This window comes from Macaca mulatta, chromosome 19, assembly GCF_049350105.2.
Source record: "Macaca mulatta isolate MMU2019108-1 chromosome 19, T2T-MMU8v2.0, whole genome shotgun sequence".
In the NCBI taxonomy this organism is placed as follows: Eukaryota; Metazoa; Chordata; class Mammalia; order Primates; family Cercopithecidae; genus Macaca; species Macaca mulatta.
The window spans coordinates 49280970-49306717 of NC_133424.1; the positions used below are offsets into that span (position 1 = coordinate 49280970).

A 25748-nucleotide genomic window follows, 5' to 3' on the forward strand; every position below is an offset into this window, starting at 1 on the left:
CGGTGGCCACAACAGTGCTGTTTGTCAGGCGGTGACTCCACCTCGGGCTGCATTCCGGGAGCTGTACATAGACGAGCTCCAGGCAACCCTCAGCCCCCTGGTAGGGTTGCGGGAACCGAGTGACTTGCCCAGGGTCCCTCGGTTGTGGAGAGGCAGAGTGGGATGTGCACCCCGGCCTGACCCGGCTCTAGTGGTCGGCTCCAAAGCACAGCCAGGCCAGGGTTCGCAGGCCCCAGGGAGCCATCGGCTGTTCCAGGAGCAGCCAAGGCCACCCGCCTGACGCCAGCTTCCCACCCCACGCAGGAGAAGCAGGACAAGGTGGTGCTGCAGTCAGAGGTGGCCAGCCTGCGGCAGAACAACCAGCGGCTGCAGGAGGAGTCGCAGGCCGCCAGCGAGCAGCTGCGCAAGTTCGCAGAGATCTTCTGCAGGGAGAAGAAGGAGCTCTGAGGCGGGAGGGCCACCACCCCGCCCTCGCTCCTTCCCTGCAGGCCGTGGCGCTGCTCGCCTCTCTCCCTCCGCTCGGCTCCCAGCCGCCCGTGTGACCAAGATGACTCAGCCAGGGTCCTCCCCACGGACACAGAAACCACGATGGCCTCACCGGGGCTGTGAGTCTGGGTCAGCGCACGGCCCTCACGCCCGAGGGTAACGTGGTCTCAGGCCTCCCTCCGAGCTGCCCGGCTGTGGTCCCGGTGAGCTGGGCCGTGCTTACACCGCTTCCGGGCCTGTCCCGCTGTCCCCATCTAGCCTCTTCCTGGGACCAGCCCTCTGAAGCTGATGGGGACACAGAGAGGACCCAGTCCCCAGACCCCGCGGCCCCAGGAGGTCACAGAGCAGGTTTCTGCGCCACGCACGACGACGTTGCGGCGTGTGGGGCCGAGGCCCCTGCATGAAAAGTACAGCGTGAAAGCAGCCCTTTCTTCCCCACATCCGGAGAGGTGAGGCCCGCGTGGACACAGACCGGGGCGCCTCGGTGCCTGGCGCGTGAGCTCCAAAAAGCACGAACATGATCCCCCCCAACCCCCTCCTCCCAAACAGCTGCCAGGAGCACTTTCTTAGAGTTTAAATTATTTTCTTGGGGGCCTGAGGATAGAGAGAGGCAAGGCCAGCCTCCAGAGCCGATTTATTTGAGAGAGAAACTCTTATTTGTACCTCCGGGACGGTTTATATGATCTTTTTCTATCAGCTCCTCTTCCACCAGAGGCCACTGCACCTGGGCTGGGGGTCCACAGGCCCCTCCACCTTCCAGCTAACCAGGTCAGGCCGGGGCGGTGGAGCCACCACACAGCCGACTCTCTCCTCCTCCCGGCACGACCTGGCCCTGACCAGCAGCCTCGGCTTCTTCTGGGCTCCAGGAGGGGCTCCCGAAGCCCTCAGTACAGGGCTGGAGGAGAACAGCCTTCACCTCCTCCTCTGGTTTTTTTTTCCTTTGCAAGTCTCCCAGCCCATCTCTCCCAGCAGCGACCACCAGACCCCCTCACCGTGCTCCCTGGGGAACACTGCCCCGCGAACCCCACTGGACGCTGGTTCTCTAAAGGCAATAAGGGGCGGCCACGCCGGTGTGGTACCATGCTGTTCACCCAGGAAACCGTTTCTTTTTTTCCTTCTTTAAAAACAAACAGAAAAAGAGATATATATATATATATTTATTTTTTCATGTAGAGTTGGCGCCAGAACAAGCCTATATGGCCACAGTCTGTGGATTCACCCCCCAACCTCAAGCTGAGGACCAAGGCGTGTCCCCCGTGGGCTGGGGGTCAGTGGGAGGACCAGAGGGAGGAAGTCAGGGCAGGCAGGCAGGCCAGTGCCCTTTTTGGGAGGCACCAGGCGGGGAGGAGTTGGCAGAGCAGGTCTGGCCGTGAGCCAGCACCAGGCAACCCGGCCCTTGTCCAGGGACCCCTGCCACCTTCTGTCTGGGGTCAGGAACCTCAGGGAAGGGGGCTCCGGGGACTGCATAGGACGCAGGCACTCAGGGAGGTGCCGGTGTGGGTGGGTGGGGGTGAGAGAAGAGGGTTCTCATGGCGTCTCCTGTGATCAGCCTCTGGCCCCCTGGAGGAGGAACCCTCAGCGCTGCCCCTGCCCCCACCCTCACCCCCACACCGAGAGTGAGGTGGGCGTGCCCCAGGCAGCGTCCTCAGCCCTGGCCAGCTACTGTGATGCCATCTTCTCCCCCATCCCCTTCTCTGGGGGGCCCTCCCGTCCCCCACCCCCACCCCTTAGACCCTAATCGGGCCCCTTTTGTTTTCTTCAGTTGTCTCCTCCCATCTTCAGATCATTCGAATCATTTTGGGGACTTAATCATGTACATGGACAAGTGTAAATTATGATTTTTGGTTTTGTTTTGTGTTATTTTTTAAGGATTTCTGCAAAAACAGATCTATTTAATTTGAGGTTGGTGTTCTATCCGATGGCTGAAGATAGCAGCAGGTTTTGTTTTTTTTTTTTTCATATGTTGATTTTTTCATTTGGATTTTTTATTATTATTCTTTATTGTCTTTTTTTTCCCCCCCATCCCTGTCTTGAGATTTTCTGGCATGTTTCTGGAGGTTTCAAAGGAAATAAATGTTTCATAGAAATAGCTTGTGTGTTCACTTCTGGAGCAGCTGCCTGGAGTTGCTGATGGGAGGGTGTGGTCCCGCATCGGCCCCTCCTCCTGCTCCTGTCCCCAAGTCCCCCACACCATGACCACCACACACGAGTCCTAAGAACCAGGGGCACCTGCCTTGCTAACTTCTTTTCCTGGGAACCCAAAGGACAGAAATCCAACACTCAGAATGTGAAATGTCCTTAAGTTCAAAAGAGTGAAATTCTGCCTCAGAGGTACTGGAGGCCTGAAGGCCAGACCTGGCTCAGCTGGTTGTGTTGGGTCCTAGAAATATTGGCCAACTTTTAATCTGGACATTCAGCCAGGTGCTGTGGCTCATGCCTGTAATCCCCGCACTTTTTGAGAGGCTGAAGCAGGAGGATTGCTTGAGCCCAGGAATTCAAAACCAGCCTGGACAACATAGCAAGATCCTGCCTCCAAAAAAAATTTTTTTTTTTTAAATTTTTTGAGACAGAGACTCTTTCTGTCACCCATGCTGGAGTGCAGTGGTGCAATCTCAGTTCACTGCAACCTCCGCATCCTAGGTTCAAGTGATTCTCTTGCCTTAGCCTCCCAAGTAGCCAGGATCACAGGCACCCGGCTAATTTTTGTATGTTTGTAGAGACGAGATCTCACCATGTTGGCCAGGCTGGTCTCGAACTCCTGACCTCAAGTGATCTGCCCACCCCACCCTCCCAAAGTGCTGGATTACAGGTGTGAGCTGCTGTGCCTGTGCCTGGCTTAACTTTTTTTTTTTTTTAATGGAGATTGCACATGAAGAAGGCCAGGTTTCCAGCTTGGTTGATCTTTCCTTTGCTGCAAGACTCACAAGGGGCCCCTGCCTCCTTTGGTCCCCGCCACATGGCTGCATTTGGGACACTGTCCCTCTTCGGTCTGTAGAGGTGGGAGGAGACCCCCACTGCAGGTTCCCAAGTGAATGCTTTGGGGGTAGGAAGCAGCCCCTCATCGCGGCAGATCTGCATCTGGCCTGATGAACATTTGCATTTTGGGAATCCGGATCAAACTGATTTCGGAATCAGGAAATTCCTCCTGAAAATCCCGAAGTGCAGCGCCTTGAGGGAAGCCTAGACTCCTGATGGGGCTGGCCAGGTGGGGTCTCTCTGCCCCCCTTACCCATGTACCTGTCATGGAGTTTCACATCCCTGAGCTAAAACCCAGTGCTTCTCTGACTCAGACCCTGCCCCCTCCAAAAAATGTCTTTTTCCAAAAGGCGTGGGGCTGGCATCCGGAGGAGCAGGACCAGCCATTCCCACGTCTCCTAAAAATTCTGGAGTTCTCCAGACACTCTCCCAGTCTCCGCCCTCCTCCTCGACGCCCCGTCCTCAACCCGCACTGCCCTCCCCCCGCCACCAGGCGAAGGGGGCGGGAAGCCTGGGAACAGGCTGTTCTCACATCCTCTCCTGGCGCCGGAGCCACGCCAGCTGCTTCCAGCACCCCACAACTCGCACGCACGCCAGCCCCTGGTCGCGCCCGAACTGTGCTTTGAGGCCTGGCCCTTCCCTTCGTGTCCCAGTTTCCAGCTTCCTCTGCCCGTCTCGGACCTCCCTGTCTCTCCTCCCCAATCTTTCTGGGTCCCTCATACCTCCGACTCTCTATACAGATTGTTCTGCTGTTCCCCTAAATTCTGTCTTTTCCTTCTCTCCCCTGCTACCCGCGTCTCTCCCCCTCTCTGCCTGTTGTCCTGGGACTTTGCCTGTCCCTGATCCCAAGTCTCTCTCTCCACCCGCAATGTGGCTCCTTCTCTGTCTCCCCTCCTGGAGGACCTTTCCCTAAATCTGCTGCTGCTCTTCCCCAATCACCATCCTCCTCCTCCTCCCGCCTCTCCCAGCATGTCAGCCATTCTTTATTACTGTTATTCCCTCTCCCACTAAACCTCCTTCTCACCCCTGCTCCCTTCCTCTCTCCCAGTCCTTCCTCCTGTCTCTCCCTTCTGCACCCTCCTGCTCTTTTTTCTGATTCTCTCAATAACTGTGTGACTGTCCTCATCTCTTTCTCTCTCCTGATCTGTGTCCTAGTTCCCTCACTCCTCACTCCCGCCCCCCACGTGTCGCCCACATCTCAGTCTCTCTCCCAGTGCCAGTGTCTAGATACCCTCCTGCCCTCCCTTAGTACCTCTCTTTCCACCCCATCCCCACTGCTGATTTGCCCCACATCCAGGACAGGGAGCTCCCTGGAGATGTCTGGGCCTGGGATGACACCTCCTGACACCCCCATTCCCCACCCCAGTCTCAGGAGGGGCCACCCCACCGTCCTCTTCCCAGCCCTTCCCTTCCCCCGGCCCGGCTCCTGCCTCCCTCTTGGCTGCACCCGCTGCAGCTGCAGCAGCCCGTTGCCAGGGCAACCACAGCTGGCTGGGCGGGAGCCCCTCCACCCCATCCCCCTTCTCCTCCTTTCTGGCAAAGCAAGGCGGAGCTGGGACAAAGCTGGGGAGAGGCAGGGTGCAGGCGGGAGGAGAAAGAGGTGGATGGAGGTAGGGGCTGGCTGGTCGCCTCACCCCCTACAAGGCCCCCCCCACCCCTGGCCCTCCTTCTTGGTGATGCCCCAAACCAGACGGGAGAACGAGGCAGTCGTGGGCAGAGGGGTCAGGCCCAGTTTAATACACAGAACAAGTTAATTCACAGCAGAGGCAGGCAATAGAGGAGACTTGGTGACAAGTGGGGGGGGCACTCCTGGATTGGGGGACATCCCCCCAAAACCCACCACCTCCCCCACCTGCAGTCTCAGTTTCCCTTTTTAAAAACCCGAACAACAAACACACACAACCACAAGAAACAACCACGCCCCCTCACTCCCCCCAAAATGGCCAGTGAGGGGGGCGGGGGCCGCCAGGCCTGGCGGGGCGGGAGGAGGGCGGAGGAGGGAGGGAAAAGGAGTCCGTGGCGGAGTCTGTGCTTCTCATTCCAGCAGGCGCTGGGCGGGGGCCCACCCGGCCCCACCACCGCCACCCACCAGCCACGGCAGGCACGGGGCGGGCACAGGCCAGGGCGGTCGGGGAGGGGCAGGAACAGAGTTCAAAACCAAGGTTCACATCATGCAGTATCCACCGTGGGCACCGGGAGGGGCAGGTGGACACCACGCCCACCGCCCTGGGCACAGGAGGGGAAGGTGCCCACCTTGGGTGGGGCGCGGGACGGCTGCAGCTCCAGAAATTGGGGTTCGGGCGCCCGGCAGGGGGCCGGCAGAGGCGGGTGCCCAGTGGACGCTCTCAGCAGCGCCCCTCCACCCAGCCAGGCCTTGGAGGACTCTTTGTATATATTAACTTCTTTTCCTTTTTTTTCTTTTTTTTTTTTTTTTTTAACTTTTTGTCTTTTTCTTTAGAAAAAGGCTCTGTCCATGCCCCTGGCTGGCACCCACCACCCCCCATGCCCGCCCAGAGGCGGGGTATGGCTTTGAGGGGAGAAGCCCCTGGTGTCCATTTGCCAAGGGACAGAGAGGGAGGGAGGGAGGGAGGGAGAGGCCCCGGCCGGGCCACCCACCCACAGGGCACACATTCCGCTTGCACAGAGGGGAGGGGGTGGCCCAGCCCCCTCTCGGCTTCCGCCTCTCCCGCTCCCGCTGCGGGGCATTCAGGGTGGGGGAGAAGTGAGGAGCTCAGAGAGGCAGGTAGGCGAGCACCACCCCAGAGTCCCGGCGCCGAGCCGGCCTAGGTGAGGGTGATGTAAGCAGAAGCCTTTTCCTTCAGGTGCCGAAGACAGAGGTGACAGCTCCAGCTCCCTGCGGGGGCGGCCGAAGCTGGAGTCAGGCCCAGGTCCGGGAGGGCTGCCCCAGCCGCTTCCCACCCAGAGGACACAGTTCTCCACAACCGGGAGATGGGCGTTCCCACCCCCCGCCCACGTGGTGCCTGCCTCTCCTCTCACCTTCCGGGGGCTCCGCCATGGGGGGGCTGAGGCAGTACATGTGGTAACCCCGATCGCAGTCGTCACAAAACAGCAGCTGGTCCTGGGGGGTGAGACCCGCCCAGCTGGCACCCTGGGGGCACGGGCACCAGAAACGGGGGTGGGGGGCTGGGGCAGGGGCTAGGTCAAGGGGGCTGGGGGGAGGTGAGGCCTGCCAAGAAAGTCTCTGAGAAGGTCTTTGCAGCAGGAAATGTATACACAACACTGCTTAGCCAAGCACATATCCCTCGGGACGGTCCCTTTGCGATTTATAGTGGGGGTTTCACAAGGCTCTGCGGAAGGTTTATTATTATTATTATTTTATATTTTTAGAGACAGGGTCCTACCCTGTTGCCCAGGCTGGAAGTGCAGTGGTGCAGTCACAGCTCACTGCAGCCTCACACTCCTGGGCTCAAGTGATTCTCCTGCCTCAGCCACCTGAGCTGGGACTATAGGTGTGGGCCACCACGCCTGGCTTTTTTTTTTTTTTTTTTTTTTTTTAAGTTTTTTGTAGAGATGGGGGTCTCACTATGTTGCCCAGGCTGGTCTAGAACTGCTGGGCTCAAAACTCCTCAGCCTCCCAAAGTGCTGGGATTACACAGGTGGGCCACCACTCCCGGCCTGTGGAAGGCCTTATATGACACCAAGATGATCTGATACCAGCTCTGCCAGCAACGGTCATGGCTTTTTTTTTTTTTTTTTTTTTTTGAGACGGAATCTCGCTCTGTCACGCAGGCTGGAGTACGCAGTGGCGCCATCTCGGTTCACTGCAATCTCCACCTCCTAGGTTCAAGAGATTCTCCTGCCTCAGCCTCCCAAGTAGCTGGGACTACAGGCACCCAGCTAACTTTTGTACTTTTGTAGAAACGGGGTTTCACCATGTTGGCCAGGCTGGTCTGGAACTCCTGACCTCAGGTGATCCACCCACCTCAGCCTCTCCCAGAGTGCTGGGATTACAGGCGTGAGTCACCGCGCCCGGCCTGTGGAAGGCTTTAAACAATCCTAAGATGATCTGACACCAGCTCTGCCAGCAGTGGTCATGGCTTTACATCTCAGCTCTTCCATTTCCCTAGCTGGCTGGCCCTGGCCAGGTCTCTTTCCCTCTCCGAGCTCGGTTTCTTCCCTGCTTCAGAGGGTGGTTGGGAGGAGCCAGAGAGACGAAGAGGAGAAAGTGCCGGGTTCAATTTGTGGACACCAGCATGACGGTAACACAAGGGACTCGCGTTCACCAGGGAGGGCTCAGACACAGGCTTTAAGCTCGAGGAGCGGAGGTGGACGTGCCAAGCGGGGCGGGCAGCAGGGCACGCGGGGGGCGGGCGGCACTCACGTCGTTCTCGGAGGTTCCGCACAGGCTGCAGGATTTGCACTCAATGCACTGCCAGCGGTAGGTCCGCACAGCTGCCGTCATGTTCACCGTGAATTGTAAACACGAGGGGTGTCCTGGGCGCCAAGGGGCAGGGGTGCAGTTAGGAGGTCAGCGTGCCCCTGGTGGGCACTGACCACCAGGGGAACCATCGCTCAGCCCCTGCCCCCGGCTGATGAGGCCGGGATGAGCTGCTGGGGTCCACAGCCTGACCCCACACCTGCCCAGCAACCACGTGGCCAGCAGCCGTCCCCCGGCCACCACAGTCTCCTACCACAACCACCATGGCAACCACACTCTGCTCCCCAGAACGCCATGGCAACCGCATTCCATTACCCACAGTGCTGTGGCAACCACTTTCTACCACCCACAACACCGTGGCAACCACCTTCTGTTAACCACCGTGCTGAGACAGCCACATTCCATTACCCGCAGCAGAACGGCCAGGGTCCTGTGAACCGCGGCAGCGTGGCGACCACACTCTCCCAGCCACAATGCCATGGCAACCGCCTTCCACAACGGGGTCCCCACACCTTGGTTTCGTGCAACTAAAGCCCATTCCACATGATGCCCCAGCAACCAAACTGTTACTGACAATACCGTGGAGCGCCAGGCTGTCCGTCATTCCACGGCCCCGGTGCAGAGACACCTGCAGCTGCGACCTGTAGCCACGACCCGTGGTGCCCGCCCCCTGCAACCATGGCCCCGGTGCCATCACAACTACATTCCATGATACCGAGTTGCCATGACAACCACATTTCACTACCCATGATGCCATGACAACCACAATGCATGGCCTACTGTGCTGTGGCAACCACAGTCTATATTGCCCCCAAGTCCACCACAGGAAACCACGTTCTGTAAGCCACAATTCTACGGCAAGCTCGTCCTGCTACCAGTGCCCAGGTGGTGGCATCCGTCACTCACACCACACAGCCCACTACCCGCCACACCTTGACCCCCATCTCTTGCTACTCCTTTTGTCTTGTTTTGGTTTTTGAAACAGGGTCTCACTCTGTTGCCCAGGCTGGAGCACAGTGGTGCCATCAGAGCCCACTCTGCAGCCTTGACCTCCCGGGCTCCAGCAATCCTCCCACCTCAGCCTCCCGAGTAGCTGGGACTAATGGGGTGCGAAACCATACCCAGCTTTTTTTTTTTGAGACGGAGTCTTGCTCTGACACCCAGGCTGGAGTGCGGTAGTGCGATCTCAGCTCGCTGAAACCTCGGAGTCCTGGGTTCAAGCGATTCTCCTGCCTGAGCCTCCAGAGTAGCTGGGATTACAGGCACGCGCCACCACACCCAGATAATTTTTATATTTTTAGTAGAGACGGGGTTTCACTATGTTGGCCAGGATGGTCTTGATCTCTTGACCTTGTAATCCACCCACCTCAGCCTCCCAAAGTGCTGGGATTACAGATGTGAGCCACTGCACCCGGCCTATTTTTTTTTAATAGATGGGCTCTCATTATGTCGCCCAGACTGGTCAAAAACTCCTGGGCTCAAGGGGCCGGGTGCAGTGGCTCATGCCTTTAATCCCAGCACTTTGGGAGGCCAAGGCAGGCAGATCACCTGAGGTCAGGAGTTTGAGACCAGCCTGGCCAACATGGTGAAACCCTGTCTCTACTAAAAATACAAAAATTAGCCTGGCATGGTGGCGTGTGCCTGTAATCCCAGCTACTCAGGAGGCTGAGGCGCAAGAATCAGTTGAACCCAGGAGGCGGAGGTTACAGTGAGCCAAGATCGTGCCAATGCACACCAGCCTGGGTGACAGAGGGAGACTCCATCTCAAAAAAAAAACCTCCTGGGCTCAAGCAGCCTCCCACCTCAGCCTCCTGGGTAGCTGGGACTAATGGGGTGCGACACCATGCCCAGCTAATTTTGTTTTTAATAGATGGGATCTCACTATGTTGCCCAGACTGGTCTCAAACTCCTGGGCTCAAGGGAGCCTCCAGCCTCAGCCTCCTGAGTTGCTGGGATTACAGGTGCGCAACAACACACCTGGCTAATTTTTAAATTTTTTGTAGAGATGGGGGTCTTGCTATGTTGCTCAGGCTGGTCTCAAATTCCTGGCCTCAAGTGATCCTCCCACCTCTGCCTCCCAAAGTGCTGGGATTACAGACGTGAGCCACTGCACCCGGCCTCTCACTACTCTTGATGCCATGCTAAGCACAGGCCGCTACCCACAGTGCCATGAGAGCCACATCCCGTTATCCCTGAAGCCTCACTGATCCGATCCAATTCCCACCATCCTCAGCAGTTGCATCAGCCTCGCTAGCTCTGGTTATCCCCAGTATCCCCTACACGCTCGGGGTCCCCTCAGTCCTCACCACCTTGCCTCCCTCCCTCCAGGTCTGCACTCCTGAATGTCCTCTGCACCCGGCCCCCAGAAACCTCAGGTGGGGAGCGTCACCTGATCGCCCACAGTCTGCACAGGAGATGAGGTCCTCGGGACACCCCGTCTTCTTGGAGCCCCCCAGGCAGAAGTCACAGTAGCCGTTGGGGATGACAGTGCCGTCGGGCGCCTTCTTGGCTGCAAGACAGCGGACAGGCATTGGCACGGGGCAGGCAAGGGCACCCCGCAAAGGTGGCTGCAGACGTTAGGAGCAGAAGGAGGCGTCCATACCTGTGTGTTTCCTTTGTGCCTCAGGGACCCAGGCCAATTCTTTGTAAAACTCTGGGGTGAGGGGGACAGAGAGAGGGACTCTCACCACAGGCAAGGCTCCACCCTGCCCCCAGCCTCAGCCCCAGGGATGGACCTCTTAGTCCAGGTGTGGGGAGATGGGAAGAGTGAGTAGCTACCCTAAGCCGTGGGGAGAGGCGAAAACAGTTCTCATCGGGACTCCCAACTCTTCTTTTTATTTATTTATTTTTTTTCAATTAAAAATAAAAGCAGCATCTTGGTATGTTGTCCAGGCTGGACTCCAACTCCTGGCCTCCAGCGATCCTCCCGCCCCAGCCTCCCAAAATGGTGGGATTATAAGTGTGAGCCACTGCACCCAGTCAGGATTCCCAACTCCTTGAGACAACTGACCCGTCCTCTTTATTGGGTCAAAACTTGGTAAAGACAGCGTGAAGAAGGGCTCCCTGCTTCCCTTCTCACATACATGTCTCCCAGCCACCCATTTCCAAGTGCACCCTCAGTAATTTGTATCTAACAAATTCAGAGAGTACCCCGAGCCAAGATCTGGTACAGAAACAGACACTCAGAAGAAAAATTCTGAACGCCGAGGTGCCCAGGTGTGTAGTGGCCTGGGGTGAGGACACTCAGCCTCTGCCTCTGAGAGATGCTGCCTCTCCCAAACCCTCCTCCCCGCCCCCATCCCTCAGCTGTCAGAACTGGCATGGGATTGGCACGGGCGGACGCCAAGGGCTCCCAGGTCACAGACCCTGCCCCTTGACCAAAGCTTAGCCGAGAAAGGAGAAAGGGAAGGCAGGGCGGGAGGGGAGCCATCTATCACACCCCCCCTCCCCAAGCTCTAATTGAAACAATAAATCAGACCCAGAAATATTACGCCCGGCCGGGAGCGAAGGAGCGATGGTTGGTTGCCATGGCAACCCCAGAGCCAGCATCCCCATGGTCGGTGGGGGGAGGGAACGGCTGAGCTGGAGATTTTCCAGAAATGTCTAATGCCCCCCCACCCCCACCCCCAGCTGGGCTCCTCTTCCCCACTCCCAGGGCCCCTTACCACCCCCACCTGGCCTGCCAGCTCACGTTTATGGTTGTTTTTCCGGTGGAAGGGCAGGGCGTGGCGTTCGGCGTTCTCCTCCCCCTCCTCCTCAGCCAGGTGGGTGTGGGTGTAGTGGTAGCTGAGCCCCGGCCGGTTCTTATACCGTTTCCCACAGACTGGGGAGCGAGCGAGCCAGGAGGGCCTGTCAGCCCCTCCAGGCCCATGCTGCCTCCACCCTGGCCTCCAGGATCACACCTCCCCCCCTCGGCCAGAGACCTGAGCATCCCCCCAACCCGGGTCTGGTACAGGAGGCAGAGGGCCACAAGGTGGGGATTCTCTGGGCCCCCCTCTCTCTGCCTTTCCCCCTCTTCAGAAGGACTCACTATCACAGACATACGGCTTGTCTCGGTCCTCCAGGGAAGCGGTGTCCTGGCGTTTCCGAAGACCCCCGATGCCATATGCCTGTAGGGAGAGTCAGGAGTGAGAGGCCAAGAAAGTAAGAAAACAGGCCGGGCGCGGCGGCTCACGCCTGTAATCCCAGCACTTTGGAAGGCCAAGGCAGGCGGATCATGAGGTCAAGAGCTCGAGACCACCTTGGCCAACATGGTGAAACCCCATCTCTACTAAAAATACAAAAATTAGCTGGGTGTGGTGGCGCATGCCTGTAGTCCCAGCTACTCAGGAGGCTGAGGCAGAAGAATAGCTTGAACCCAGGAGGCGGAGGTTGCAGTGAGCTGAGATCACACCACTGCACTCCAGCCTGGCGACAGAGCAAGACTCTGTCTCGAAAAAAAAAAGGAAAAAAGAAAGTGAGAAAACAGAGTCTTTTGCAAATTCAAATTGCAGCTCTGCAAATGTCCTAGCTGTGGGGCTTCAAACCTCTCCAAGTTTTAGCTTCTTCCTCTGCGGCACGGGGATGAAGGTAGCTCTAACCCACTGCATAATCTCTGCTTTGCAAATGGCTTAATACAGATGAGCCTCAGTTTCCTCATCTGTAAAATGGGTATTAAATCCCCCACCCCTGCAGGCTGTTCTGGGATTCAATGAGGTCAGACTGTGGCAGGGGCCGACCACTGCGCCTGCTCCACGAATGAGACCTGTCATTAAGGGGAGCAGGGGAGAGGAGAACCTTGGGGTGATACCTTTCCTTTGGCCCTGTTCTTCCTCCTGGGAATGTCATCCTCCAAGTCTTCCACCTCGAGATCATGCGGAAACTCCAGCAACTGCTGTTTCTGGGCAATAGAGAAAGGAGACGGATCAAGAAAGTAGGAGCCACTGACCTGCTTTTGAGGGGCTCTGGGCAGAGGTGGAGATTGGGGATGAGAGCGTAAGTCAGGAGTTCTTCCAAACAGAGATGAAGTCTGGGAGGATGGAGACTGGGATGCCCGAGGGCTGGAGGAAACCGGGGGGTTTCAGAGCAGGAACATGAGGGCCCGGGCTGGCGGCCGGCAGGGGTGAGAGGAAGCCATGTCGGGGGGTCCCCCAGGGGTGGGCCTACCTGACAGTCCATAATGGTCTCCTCCTCCTTCAGCTCAATCTTCTTCTCCCCCGTCTCTGCACACAGCAGAGCCTCGAGGACGGGCCCTTCAGGGAGGCCACCCTCCTTCTTCAGGGGTGCTTCACAGTCTGGGGACAGGGCCATGGCAGGGTCAGATGGGGAAGTTGACCCTAGAGGACTCCTCAAACTATGCAGGTGGGGGGACCATGCTCTTTGCGGGAGGGAAGAAGCTTTCCCACACTCGGCCAGCAGCCGAGGCGAGGATTTAACTACACGCCCTAGAAGGGAGGCCCAGACCCCGGGGAGACCCAGCCACACCCTCAGATGCCCTGGGACGCACGGCAGGAGACACAGTCAGAACTTTGGATATACCGGAAAGCCTCAGAAAAAGACACAGGCCATCAGGCACACCCAGACCTACTCAGGGAAGACACAGCGACTCTTTTTTTTTTTTTTTTTTTGAGACGGAGTCTCGCTCTGTTGCCCAGGCTGGAGTGCAGTGGCCGGATCTCAGCTCACTGCAAGCTCCGCCTCCCGGGTTTATGCCATTCTCCTGCCTCAGCCTCCCTCCCGAGTAGCTGGGACTACAGGCGCCCACCACCTCGCCCGGCTAGTTTTTTGTATTTTTTTTTAGTAGAGACGGGGTTTCACCGTGTTAGCCAGGATTGTCTCGATCTCCTGACCTCGTGATCCGCCCGTCTTGGCCTCCCAAAGTGCTGGGATTACAGGCTTGAGCCACCGCACCCGGCCGACACAGCGACTTTTAAACACACCCAGACAAATACGGACAGATACACACACTCACAGAGGAGACACATGGACACCCATAGGGGACATCCAGACAGATTTTCTGAGACACACGCAGAAAGGAAGAGGCCCAACCAAGCTCTCCTTTTTCTTTTTCTTTCTTTCTTTTTTTTTTTTTTTTTTTGAGACAGGGTCTCGCTCCGTCACCCAGGTTGGAGTGCAGTGGCACAATCTCAGCTCACTGCGACTCCCAGGCTCAAGTGATCCTCCCATCAGCCTCCTGGGTAACTAGGACTACAGGCAGAGTGGTTGGCCCGCCACCACACCGGCTAATTTTTGTATTTTTGGTAGAGACGGGGTTTCACCATGTTAGTCAGGCTGGTCTCAAACTCCTGAGTTCAAGTGATCCTCTGCCTCAGCCTCCCAAAGTGCTGGAATTACAGGCACAAGCCACCATGCCTGGCCAAGCCACACTCTCAGATACAGCCTAGAGACTCAGAGAGGTATAGCCAGATCCTTGGAGACAGCCAGACACATGAAGGAGACATAGCCGGACCCATGGGTACTCTCAGAGATGCGCAGAGACAATCAGCTGGTCAGGTGCGGTGCCTCACACCTGTAATCCCAGCACTTTAGGAGGCCGAGGTGGGTGGATCACTTCAGGTCAGGAGTTCGAGACCAGCCTGGCCAACATGGTAAAACCTCATCTCTACTTAAAAACAAAATACAAAAATTGACTGGATGTAATTGCTCACGCCTGTAATCCCAGCTACTCAGGAGGCTGAGAAAGAGAATCACCTGAACTCGGGAGACAGAGGTTGCAGTGAGCTGAGATCGTGCCACTGCACTCCAAACTGGATGGAAGAAAAGAAAGAGAAAGAAACAAGGAAAAGAAAGAAAGAAAAGGAAGGGAGGGAGGGAGGGAGGGAAGAAGGAAGGAAGGAAGGAAGGAAGGAAGGAAGGAAGGAAGGAAGGAAGGAAGGAAGGAAGGAAGGAAGGAAGGAAGGAAGGAAGGAAGGGAAAGAAAGAAAAAAGAAAAGAAAGAAAGAAAGAAAGAGAAGAGAGAGGGAGGGAGGGAGAGAAAGAGAGAGGGAGAGAAAAAGAAAGAAAGAAAAAGAAAGAAAGAAAGAAAGAAAGAAAGAAAGAAAGAAAGAAAGAAAGAAAGAAAGAGAAAGAAAGAAAGAAAAAGAAAGAAAGAAAGAAAGAAAGAAAGAAAGAAAGAAAGAAAGAAAGAAAGAAAGAAAGAAAGAAAGAAAGAAAGAAAGAAGAAAGAATTAGCCCTCCAGATACCTAGGCCCCCCTGGGGAAGACAGCCAGATGAGATGCCTAGACACATAGTGGGGAGATACCAACATACCCAGGGAGAATTGCTCAGCTAGATACACACACACACACATAGGAGACACAGACAGACAGAGACACAGCCAGGTGGTCACTGCCACACTCCTGGGTACACACAGACCTTCGGACTCAGGAAGAGAAACTGACCCCAATGACCCTGATACTCCTAAACACATTCAAGGTTAAGTCCAGATCCTCTGATGGACTGACACACACGTGCAGAAATACACCTGATACACCAGACACCATCAGGAAGAGATTCTCCCAGACACTCCGAGGCACCTACACACCCACAGAAAGAGACGGCCGCACCGCGTAACACACCCAGACACACTGGGAAGGAGCTGGACGCCCTGACAAACCAGACATACACAAGACACAAGCCTTCTAAGACACTTGGAGACACCCGGGAAGATACACCTAAGAGAGGAAAGAGCTCCAACCAGACACTGAGACATCCAGACGCCCTTGGGGAGATACAGAGGCGGACACCCTCAGGCACCCACAGAAGAAAATACAGGCAGATGGCCGGGCACGGTGGCTCAAGCCTATAATCCCAGCACTCTGGGAGGCCGAGTCGGGTGGATCACCTGAGGTCAGGAGTTCGAGACCAGCCTGGCCAACACGGTGAAACCCCGTCTCTACTAAAAATACACAAAAATTAGCCGGGCGTGTCGATGTGCGCTAGGTGGGAGGTTGAGACAGGAGAATCACTTGAACCCACTAGGCGGAGGTTGCAGTGAGTTGAGATCGTGCCACTGTACTTCCAGCCTGGGCAACAGAGCCGGACTCCATCTCCAAAAAAAAAAAAAAAAAATACAGGCAGATACTGATCCATCCCAACTCCCAGGGGAAGGGATGCAGACAGAAACTCCATATACCCACACACACCTAACAGGTATCACTATGCCCTCCAATACCACTGGACCCCTTGGCGGGGTGTAGTGGCTCACGCCTGTAATCGCCACACTTTGGAGGGCTGAGAAGGGAGGATCCTTTGAGCTCAGGAGTTCGAGACCAGCCTAGGCAACATAATAACACCCTGCCTCTATTTTAAAAACAACAGGCCGGGTACAGTGGCTCACGCCTGTAATGCCAGCACTTCGGGAGGCCGAGGTGGCCAGATCACCTAAGGTCAGAAGTTCCAAACCAGCCTGACCAACACGGTGAAACCCCATTTCTACTAAAAATACAAAATTAGCTGGGCGTGGCGGCGCATGCCTGTAATCCCAGCTACTCAGAAGGCTGAGGCAGGAGAATCGCTTGAACCCGCTAGGCAGAGGTTGCGGGTTCAAGGTTCAACTCCCCACTAGGTGGAGGTTGCGAGATCGCGCCATTGCACTCCAGCCTGGGTGAAACTCTGTCTCAAAAATAAATAAATAAATACATAACAACAACTGGGCACCTGGGCCCATGTAGGAGGAGATGCAGTCGCCACTCAGTGACTCAGAGAAACTGTGGAATCTCTGGGAAACACCCGAGATGCACATGGGCAGACACACAGCCAGCCAGGCAGACACTTGCTAGAAGGCGGATAAAGGTGACCGACGGGCTTGGACACACAGCAGGCCGTGGGACACCATTGGAGGCCCCAGCGGCTGCACCCACCGATCTTGTACTCGCAGGGCCTGAGTCTGGGGTCCTCCAGGATGTTGAGTCTCCGTTTCTTCCTCCAACAGCGGGCGGGGTACGTGTAAATCTGTCCCGGGGCCAAACCTGGCGAGAACGGAAGGTGAGAGGGCGGCCGAGGTGGGGTGGCCCGGCCCCGCCCCGCCTCGCGCCAGCCCTCCCAGCGGTACCCGGCCCGCGGTGGGTCTTCTCCATCCAGATGTAGCAGTTGTTCTGGGCCACGCCGGTCTGCGAGTCGAGGAAGGGCAGTCGCAGGCTGCGCTCCGCACACAGGCGCGCGTTGTAGCTGCGGCAGTGCTCGATGGCCTCGCGGTAGAAGTCCTCGCCTAGGCTAGAGGGGCAGCGAACGGGCGGGCGGCTGTCAGCAAGGGCAGGCGCACTGGGTCGCCCAGCACCCCTCCCCCGGCTGCCGGCCCGCCCAGGCTCGGGAGGGGTGGGCAGACCCCTCCAGCTTCACCTCTCTCCTCCTCCCACTCCGGGACCCAGGCTGGGGGAAGGGTACAGGGCCCAGGGGCCCCCAAACTGGGACTCAAACACGCCTCCAGCTCATGAGTAGAAACACCATACAGAAACAAACAAAAACACACCGGGATGTATCCCTACATGAACACATGCAGACACACAACACAAATCACACACAGTCACACGGGATTCACACACACAAAGAGAGACAAATCCCAGTACTCACAAAGGAGAAACAGACAAACCTCACACACGTGCACACATAAATATCTACTGAAAAAGACAAATATCCCAAGTTCCATAGTGTGGAGACGAATCACACAAATAACCATGCACAAAGACACATCACATATCCACAGACACACACCAGAAACACATCACTCACACAAAGACACACAACATGGAAACATAACACCACACACACATACACACCTCATGCAGCCAAAGACATACAGACACACACATGTCAAAGGACAGGAACTACAGAAACCACTTACCCCCCTGTGCACTTACCCACGTATCCAAAGACACAACACAAACCACACACACAATATCCAGACACACAACACAAAGAAATCACATAGATTCACACAGGTACACACATTTACAAAGATGTGCAATGTGGAACCAGTATCTAAAATATAATACATCCACACAGACACACACACATATAAAACACAGAAACAGCCAAATCCACCCACAGTCACACAAAAATTTACACACAAATACACACAGTCCTACATACCCAAAAACACAGAACACAAGACAAATGACAGATAGTTCCAAAGGACACAGACACACACTGGGAGACCCAAATATCCAAAGATATCTAGTGCAGAATAAAAAGAAACGGACACACGTCCACACACCTATCCCCCAAAAATTCTTTAAAAAACCAGAACACAAATAAGTGGTACATACACACACTCCACATCCCAAGACAAAGGTAGTGTGGACTTCACTCCAGTTTGCCAAGGCTCCCGCACCCCCGGGTCATTTCACCCTCTCCCAGACCCGAGGGTCGCAGGGAGGGGACGATGTCCCCCTTCCCCAAAAAGAATCTGGAGGTCCCCCACGCCCTCCACCCCTCCAGGGAGCGGCGCATCCGACATCATTCTTGTCAGAGACCCACAGTCACACACTCTCGCACCCCCACGCAGCCCCGCACTCGGTGACAGCCCCCCAGACACCCCCTCGGCCCCACCCCCGGCCGCCACACACACCCAGGCCCGCGTAGACCCGCCCGCGCTCCCTCCCCGCCTCCTGCCAGCCCGCACCACCTCAGGGGGCCAGGGATGACAGTGGCCATCTTGCTCCCCGGGTCCTGCCCCCAGCAGGTCCCCGCCGGGTCGGTCCTCCCAGCGGTCGGGCGGGCGCTGAGGCCGCCCATCCATTCATTCCCGGGGGGCGGGAGCACGAGGGCCACGGCCAATAGCGGCGACGGGGCGGGCCCGCCCGGGCCATGCCGGGAGTGGTAGTCCCAGGCCAGGGGGCCCCCGGGACCCCGCGGGGACGGGGACGGCGCGGAGGAGGGGCCCGGGGCACGCACCGTCACTCACCCGCCCTCACTCGTCCACATAGCCTGCTCTCGCGTGCACACAACCACATGCACACCTGGACTCGCACACGCCCACGCATGGCAGTTTACACACACATTCACGCGGAGACTCACAGCCGCCCACACACTCCTACTCACACACCTTCGCACGGACTCACAGCCACATGCACACACACTGCAATACTAAGAGACGCAGAGACACCTCCCAGGTGCCCACACAGACTTCTCACCAACATGCTTCCAGCAGACACCTCCCATCCCCCCCACCCGAGTCTCTCCTGGCTCCAGAGTCCCCATCCGGGGCTGTCTCTCCCAGCAGCCACGCTCACGGTCACCCCGCCCTGCTCAACGCCTTCTGCAGGCCTGACAGCAGCAGTGCAGGTTAGAAACAGTAGTCTCACCTCCAGGGTTTAAATCTTAGCTCTGTCACTTGGTGGCCATGTGACCTTGGCAAATGACTTAACCTTTCTGGGCCTCAGTTTCCTCATCTGTAAAAAGAGGATGATGCCTCACTGGAGTGTTGTGAGGATTAAATGAGGAAGTATAGGCAAAGCATTTTAAAAGGTAACTGGCAGGCCAGGTGCAGTGGCTCACACCTGTAATCCCGGCACTTTGGGAGGCCCAGGCAGGTGGATCACCTGAGGTCAGGAGTAGGAGACCAGCCTGGCCAACAGTCTCTACTAAAAATACAAAAATTAGCCGGATGTGGTGGTGCATGCCTGTACTCCCAGCTATTTGGGAGGCTGAGGCAGGAGAATCACTTGAGCCCAGGAGGCGGAGGTTGCAGTGAGTTGACATCGCGCCTGGGCGACAGAGCAAGAAACTGCCTTAAACAAAAAAACAAAAAAAGGTACCTGGCAGGTAGTATTTGCTCAAGAAATCCATTTATTCCACAAAGGAGCTGATACGTACTTTACTAAGATGTCAATGGTAATACCTAAATGCTATCAGAAAGAATAATGCGGGCCAGGAACAGTGGCTCACGCTTGTAATCCCAGCACTTTGAGAGGCTGAGGCGGGCAGATCACCTTAGGTTGGGAGTTTGAGACCTGCCTGACCAACAAGGAGAAACCCCATCTCTACTAAAAATACAAAATTAGCCAGGCGTAGTGGCACATGCCTATAATCCCAGCCACTTGGGAAGCTGAGGCAGGAAAATCACTTGAACCCAGGAGGCGGAGGTTGCAGTGAGCCAAGATCATGCCTTTGCACTCCAGCCTGGGCAACAAGAGCAAGACTCCATCTCAAAAATAAATAAATAAATAAATAACAAATAAGAAAGAAAGAATAATGCTGGCCAGGTGCAATGGTTCCAGTCTGCGATCCCAGTACTTTGGGAGGCCTAGATGAGAGGACTACTTGAGCCCAGGAGTTTGAGACCAACCTGGGCAACATATCCAGACTCCTGTCTCTACAAAAAAAAAAAAATTTAAATTAGCTGGGCATGATGGCGCATCAGTGTAGTACCAGCTACTTGCGAGGCTAAAGTGGGAGGATAGCTTGAACCTGGGAGGCTGAGGCTGCAGTGAGCTGTGGTCTCACCACTGCACTCCAGTCTGGATGGCAGAGCAAGACTCTGTCTCTAAAAGCAAACAAACAAACAAAAAAAATAAGTAAGCAGGGCGAGGTGACTCATGCCTGTAATCCCAGCAATTTGGGAGGCTGAGATGAGAGGACCACTTGAGCTCAGGAGACCAGCCTGGGCAACATAGCGAGACCTGGTCTCTACCAAAAAGAAAATAAATAGCTGGGCATGGTGGCACATGCCTATGGTCCCAGCTACTCAGGAGGCTGAGTCAGGAGGATTGGTTGAGCCCAGGAGATCAAAGCTGTAATGAGCTATGATCACACCACTACACTCCAGCCTGGACAACTGAGCAAGACCCTATCTCCAAAAAAAAAAAAAAAATAGATGCTCAGTAGATATTTGTTGAATGAGTAAATGCACCCATCATGTGCTGGGCATAGTTCACCCCGTGTTGCTATTATTATCTGCATTTTCCAGGTGAGGAATCTGAGGCACAGGAAGGTGACCTCACATACCTGCATCCCCTGGCGGCTCTTTGAAAGTGAGACTGAAGGAAGGAGGCAGACACCCTGACGCCCCTCCCCAAGTGGCCCTGACCTCCTTCTCTCTTCCACTGTCACACACACTGACTCCACCGGAAGAGATCCCCAGGGAGTGAGCGGACCCACTGAGTCACACACTGACCCAGTCTCTCCACAACACCACCACCCCGTCCCTCTTCCCGTCTCACCCCTCCTTCCCCTTTCCCCTTCCTCTCTTCCGCCCCGACCCCTGTAGAGCCAGCATTCAGGTTTGGGCGGCTGCTGTAATTAACACGCCCACAAACGCCCTCATCCACCAGGGGGCGCCCCAGCCGACAATAGTGGCCCGCTAGCCTTCACCATTTTTGTCACTTGAAATCCCCCCATGAGAAACATCCAGTCAAGGCCTCCTACACTCACGGTCACTTCTACACACACACACACACACACACACACACACACACACACACACACACCCCTCTAGTCTTAGACCCTTTCCACCAACTTGCCCATCTAAGCCAGGTAAGGCCTTGGCCCGCCCCTCTCCTGAAACAGGAGGAAGTGGGTCTCTGATTCACATATGGCCTGGAGTGTGACAAAGGGATTAAGTGGGGGAAAGTGGCACCCCTACGATCACTCTGGCCTCCAGGGGCCTATAGTGGCCACCCCACGCCTTGCCCACGGTGAGCTGTGACCCCACCTTCCTCTCTCACCTCCCATTCGCTCACAGGTCCCCTAGCACACCCTCTTACACTTGATTCCCACACCTCTAGCCTCAGGCACTCACCCCTGCCCCACCCCAAACTCTCATGTCAATTTGATTAAGAGAAGCCCGAGTGTAGACACTCTGAGTGTAGACCTTTCTAACAGTCCTCCTCTACAAGCAGAATTTCTATTTGTCTTTTCTTTTCTTCCTTTCTTTCTTTCTCTTTTTCCTTCTCTCTTTCTTTCTTTCTTCCTTTCTTTCTTTCTTTCTCCTTCTTTCTTTCCTCTTTCTTTTTCTCTCTCTCTTTTTTTTTGGACAGGGTCTCACTCAATGACCCAGGCTGGAGTGCATGAACACAGCTCACTGCAGCCTCCACCTCCCAGGCTCAAGCGATCCTCCCACCTCAAACCCCCAAGTAGCTGGGACTACAGGTGTGCACCACCACACCCGGCTAATTTTTGTATTTTTGTAAAAACAGGGTGTCCCTATGTTGGCCAGGCTAGTCTCAAACTTCTAAGCTCAAGTGATCTGCCCACCCTGGCCTCCCAAAGTGCTGGGATTACAGGCATGAGCCTCTGTGTCTGGCCCACCAGCAGGGCCTCTACCCGCAGACCCAGGCTGACACTTGGAGCGGGCTCTCCTTTCTTTCCTTCCGCCCTAACCACCTGCACACACCACTCCCACACACTTCTACACACTTGAACTCCCAGTCCTCTCCCTGGCCCAAACAATCCTCCTGCCCCATGCCCCAGTGCCCTGTTGGGGAGCTGGCCCACAGTAGAAATCAATTTCATAAATCAATATTGATACCACTAATAATAATCACTACATTTGATCAGTGTCGGTCTCTGTGCTAAGTGCTTTACAAAGATGGCCTTATTTAAGCCCCAGGACAGCCCCATCAGGTGGTAAGGGCTGTTAGAAGCCCCCATACACAGATGGTAAAACTGAGGCTCACGGCGGGGGAACATTCGTGGCTCAAGCTGGTTTCGGAACTCAGTCGGAACTTCCGAGGGCGGCACCCTCCAGCTCCTTCTCCCCATGGGATTTGACTCGCATTCCTTCAGGAGCCAGGGAGTCCCCACCCTCACCCCTGCAGAGACCTTTTGGAAGGGGAGGGCACAGAGGGGCAGGGCCCTCCCAGTCCAGGCTTACTCTGGCTGGGCCCCTGCTCAGGGCTCCAGCACACCTCCTCCTGGGGTCTGGGCCAGGGTCAAGGTGAGGGGCCCCATCGCCTGTAGATCCACCAACTTGCACAGGTGCCCCGTTCCCAGCCATTTTGCGGATATCCCTCACAGGACAGACAGCTGTCTGTGTGTACCACTTAAGGTGAGAGGGCAGCAGAGGGGTGTCACCACCATGCACCACCTCACACGGACCCAAGCCCCACACACCGGCTCCCGGCACCCTGCTCACGGCGGAGCCACACGTGTAGGCGCGTGCCTCTAAATCTCTGCCCCGCTTCCTCTCCCAACTCCCACCCTCCACCTCCCACCCCCATTCCCGCCAGAAACCAGAAGCAACTGGCGGCCTCTGGTCCAGCCAGCAGGCGCATCCCTTCTCGTGGGTGGGGTGGGGGGCCGCTCCCTCTCTCACTCTCTCCCTCTCACCCCCCTTCACCCCCGCCCCCAGCCCTCGATGTTCAAGGTCAAGGCAGCCAGTGCACGGGGTTGGGGGAAGGGTGGGGGAGGTCGCCCCGGCCCCTTTGTGCGACGCCGCGGGCGCTCGCCCTCCGCCTCCTCCACCAGGCCCGGGAGGAGGGGGAGGGGAGCGCCGCGCTCGCCTGCGGGGAGGGAGGGCGGGAGCGGCCGAGCGCCTGTCACTCGGAGCCCGCTGTCACCGCCTGGGAACAGGGGGTGGGGGAGGGCTGGGACCCGGGAGTCCGGGATCCCGAAGAGGAAGCAAGAGCGAGATGGAGAGGGGGAAGGGGAGGGGTGGAGAGCGCGAGGGATGGCAAGGAGAGGGGAGGGTCAGGAGGGGCCAGGCTGGGACCCAGACGTCCGAGTTCCCAGTCACCAGGCCCGGGAAGAGGCGAACGCTCGGAGGGCCGCGGCCAGGGAGAAAGGGAGGGAATCCCCGAAGACCGAGGGCGCTCCCGGCACCGCCTCCTGGGCAGCCGGTCCCCAAGGGGATCAGAGATGCTCCCGTTTGATGTGTATGGGCGGGGAGAGGGAAGGATGCTGCGGTCCAGGCTGACCGTGGGTTCGGGGTTTCTAGTTCCCAGAGATTCCGGGAGGAAAAAGGGGAGGCAGAGGGGATGGAACTCGGGACCCCCGACGTCTCAGCTCCCACCCTGCGGCCGCGAGGGCCGGGGTCCCCAGAGAAAGAAGGGGAAAGAGAGAAAGGCGCTTTGATGAGGGGAGAGCGGGTAATGGAAACCCTGGAGACCGAGGTCCGGACTTAGGTGTTCGAGCTTCCAGCCCCGGCTGGGGCAGGCCCGGCACCTCCGGAGACCCTGAGGAAGAGATGGAGGAGAGGGAAGCCCCTACCCCCACTCTGGGTGGGGAAACGGCCTCCGCCACCCCCAGCCCGCGCCACATTCCTTCACTGACAGCGACAAAGAAGAGGCGCCCCCGCGACCCTGGAGGGGCTCCCGCCCCCAACCCCAGGGGGCGACAGGGGGTGGGGGTCCCCGGGGCAAGGGTTCGCGCTGGGGGCCCCCATTCAACTACGGTCCGCGCGCTGGGTTCCCCTCCTCAGCCCTAGGGCGAGCGGGGGAAGGGCTCCTGGTGGGGGGGGGTCTGGACAGGGGGCGGGGACGGCGGGGACACTCACGACTTGAGCGGGTTCTGAATGGCGGTAGCCATGGCCCGCTCGGCTGGGCCGCCTCCGGCCCGGGGCGCCGCTGCCGCCGCGCGCGGGCCCAGCCCGGCCTGCGCCGCCCGCTCTGCCGCCCAGCGCGCTACGATTTCATTCATTCTTGGGGCTGCGGCGCGAGCGGAGCGGGGCGGGCCGGGGGCGGGGCTCAGCCAATCCCCGCGCCCCCCGGCGCACGACGGGACGTGGAGTCTAGGGGCGCGCGGCGGCGCCCGAGGGCGCCCCTGCCCGGACTACACGTCCCAGGGGGCGTCAGGAGGACCGCGCTCCCATTGGCTGCTGGGGATACAGGGAGGGGCGGGGCTCCCCCCAGAGCATCTTTCCTCCCTTCCTGGGAGTGCTCGGTCTCCAGCTCGGGATCTCCACCCTCCAGGCACCGCGGGCGCGGAATCAGGTGGTCCCTAGCTTCTAGGTGTCCCCAGGGTATGCGGATGACCCTAAAGTCTGTCGTGTATTATTGTCTGGGCCTATTTGGGTGTCTCTTCTATGTCGGACAGCCTGTGAACAAGCACAGGGGTTCATCAGTGCCTTTGTTCATTTACTGAGTGCCTGCTGTGTTCCAGGAACTCTTCTAGGCACTGGGGATACAGCAATGACCAAAACAAAGTTGCCACTCTCAAGGAGCTGACATTCTAGTGGAGAAAGACAGATAATAAGAAAATAAATAGATAAAATCATTTCAGACAGTGAACGGTGCTATAAAGAAAAGAAAATGGGGCCAGTCGTGGTGCCTCATGCCTGTAATCCCATCACTTTGGGAGGCCGAGGCAGGTGCGTCATCTGAGCTCAGGAGTTCAAGACCAATATGGGCAAGATGGCGAAACCCCATCTCTACCCAAAATACAAAAAATTAGCGGGGTGTGGTGGCGCATGACTGTAATCCCAGCTATTCAGGAAGCTGAGGTGGGAGGATCACTTGAACCTGGGAGGCAGAGGTTGCAGTAAGCCGAGATTGTGCCACTGCATTCCAGCCTGGGTGACAGAGTGAGACCCTGTTTCAAAAAATAAATAAATAAATAATAAAAAGAAAAGAGAGAGAGAGAAAAAAAAAAGAAAAGAAAAGAAAAAGAGAAGAGTCTGGGCACACACTTATAATCCCAGCACTTTGGGAAGCTGAGGCAGGAGGATTGCTTGAGCCCCAGAGCACGAGACCAGCCTGGGCAACATAGTGAGACCCCATCTCTACAAAAAGTTTAAAAATTATCTGGGTGTGGGGATGCATGTCTGCAGTCTCAGCTACTCAGGAGGATGAGGCACGAAGATCACTTGAGCCTGAAAGTTGGAGGCAGCAGTGAGCTATGATCACACCACTGCACTCTAGCCTGGACAACAGAGACAGTCTCTGTCTTGAAAGAAAGAAAGAGAGAGAGAGAGAGAAAGAGAAAGAAAATAAAATAGATTCAGCAGAACACAGATTCTGGAAAGAAAAAAAT

At 56.7% G+C, this 25748-nt stretch overlaps 3 protein-coding genes across 35 annotated transcripts in view; 2 read left to right on the forward strand and 1 right to left on the reverse strand.

Moving 5' to 3' along the window:
- SIPA1L3 (signal induced proliferation associated 1 like 3) overlaps positions 1-2573 on the forward strand; it is a 308912-nt gene extending 306339 nt beyond the window's left edge. For all 8 annotated transcript variants that reach the window (XM_028839531.2, XM_028839535.2, XM_077982387.1 and 5 more), the window contains one exon: positions 304-2573. In XM_028839531.2, coding sequence (XP_028695364.2) covers positions 304-447 — 144 coding nt within the window. In that variant the 3' untranslated portion in view covers positions 448-2573. The remainder of the gene's footprint in view (positions 1-303) is intronic.
- C19H19orf33 (chromosome 19 C19orf33 homolog) overlaps positions 1-25748 on the forward strand; it is a 231429-nt gene that overhangs the window by 125599 nt on the left and 80082 nt on the right. The window lies entirely within an intron of this gene.
- DPF1 (double PHD fingers 1) lies at positions 5172-24410 on the reverse strand. 26 transcript variants are annotated; one of them, XM_028838916.2, is made up of 12 exons: positions 24274-24410; positions 16894-17049; positions 16703-16810; positions 13007-13134; positions 12651-12740; positions 11892-11970; positions 11553-11684; positions 10464-10514; positions 10251-10370; positions 7805-7917; positions 6460-6541; positions 5172-6316 (listed from the first exon to the last, which is right to left on the reverse strand). In XM_028838916.2, the coding sequence occupies exons 2-12, from the start codon at positions 16916-16918 to the stop codon at positions 6246-6248; spliced, it is 999 nt and encodes a 332-aa protein (XP_028694749.1). In that variant the 5' UTR covers positions 16919-17049; positions 24274-24410; the 3' UTR covers positions 5172-6245. The 26 variants fall into 26 exon arrangements, 22 of the variants coding, with proteins under 22 accessions (XP_028694749.1, XP_014979316.3, XP_014979315.3 ...); XM_015123830.3 differs by having other exon boundaries at positions 16894-17054; XM_015123829.3 differs by having other exon boundaries at positions 6460-6571; positions 16894-17054.